Source organism: Egretta garzetta, unplaced genomic scaffold, assembly GCF_000687185.1.
Source record: "Egretta garzetta isolate BGI_Z169 unplaced genomic scaffold, ASM68718v1 scaffold69, whole genome shotgun sequence".
In the NCBI taxonomy this organism is placed as follows: domain Eukaryota; kingdom Metazoa; phylum Chordata; class Aves; order Pelecaniformes; family Ardeidae; genus Egretta; species Egretta garzetta.
Genome location: NW_009260790.1, coordinates 1,319,793 through 1,320,459, shown reverse-complemented (window position 1 = coordinate 1,320,459; position 667 = coordinate 1,319,793). Strand labels below are relative to the sequence as shown.

Here is a 667-nt window from a genome sequence, read left to right as displayed (position 1 = left end):
GAAAGAGTGAATGGCATGACAAGAGACTGACCAGCCCTGCGCACACCACAGGCTCTGCTACTGAACACCAAACCCTAAGCAGGGAACACAGAGCCACAGACCCCCAGTGAGTATGTGTCCCCCTTATGAGTAAAAGTAGTCAGTTCTCATGGACTGTAAAGGAATTGCTCCAGCAGAAACACTCAGGCAGCTCCTGGCTAAAGCAGGAAATACTTTTCAAAATACTCTACTCCTACAGGCAACTCAACCACCCCACTCCCAATGTGTGCCTCCCTTCACTGGGGTCCATCCAATATCTAATGAGATATTTGAACAATTTAGGCCTCTACCTCACATTTCAGCTCCTCCAGCCCAAGGCTTAGGACAGGCTGCACCCACCATGGTGTGGGGACCAGCACTCTCACCTGAGCAGGTAATGCAGGAGATGCCTTCAGCACTCAGGTTGTATTTCAGGTCTAACAGCACCTGGATGTTAGTGTCTGGCCGGAACAAGACTGGAGCACGGCTAGCTGGATGGAGGCGGCTAGCAAAGAATATGGACAGGAGCAAAACAAGAAGAAAGAGCCCTGCAAGAAAAAACCCAGGTAAGTGTGTGGGACCCTACATGCATCTTACACTTAGGACATAGTCAGACAGCAGGGGTGTGGCAGAAAGATGGTATTTTCAG

General features: G+C 50.1%; 1 protein-coding gene across 1 annotated transcript in view; it reads right to left on the bottom strand.

Annotated features, from left to right (window-relative positions):
- The window catches only part of DISP3 (dispatched RND transporter family member 3), a 41,651-nt gene that overhangs the window by 8,491 nt on the left and 32,493 nt on the right, over positions 1-667 (bottom strand). Inside the window, exon 12 of the mRNA XM_035901883.1 lies at positions 405-566. Within this exon, the coding sequence (XP_035757776.1) occupies positions 405-566 (162 nt within the window). The remainder of the gene's footprint in view (positions 1-404; positions 567-667) is intronic.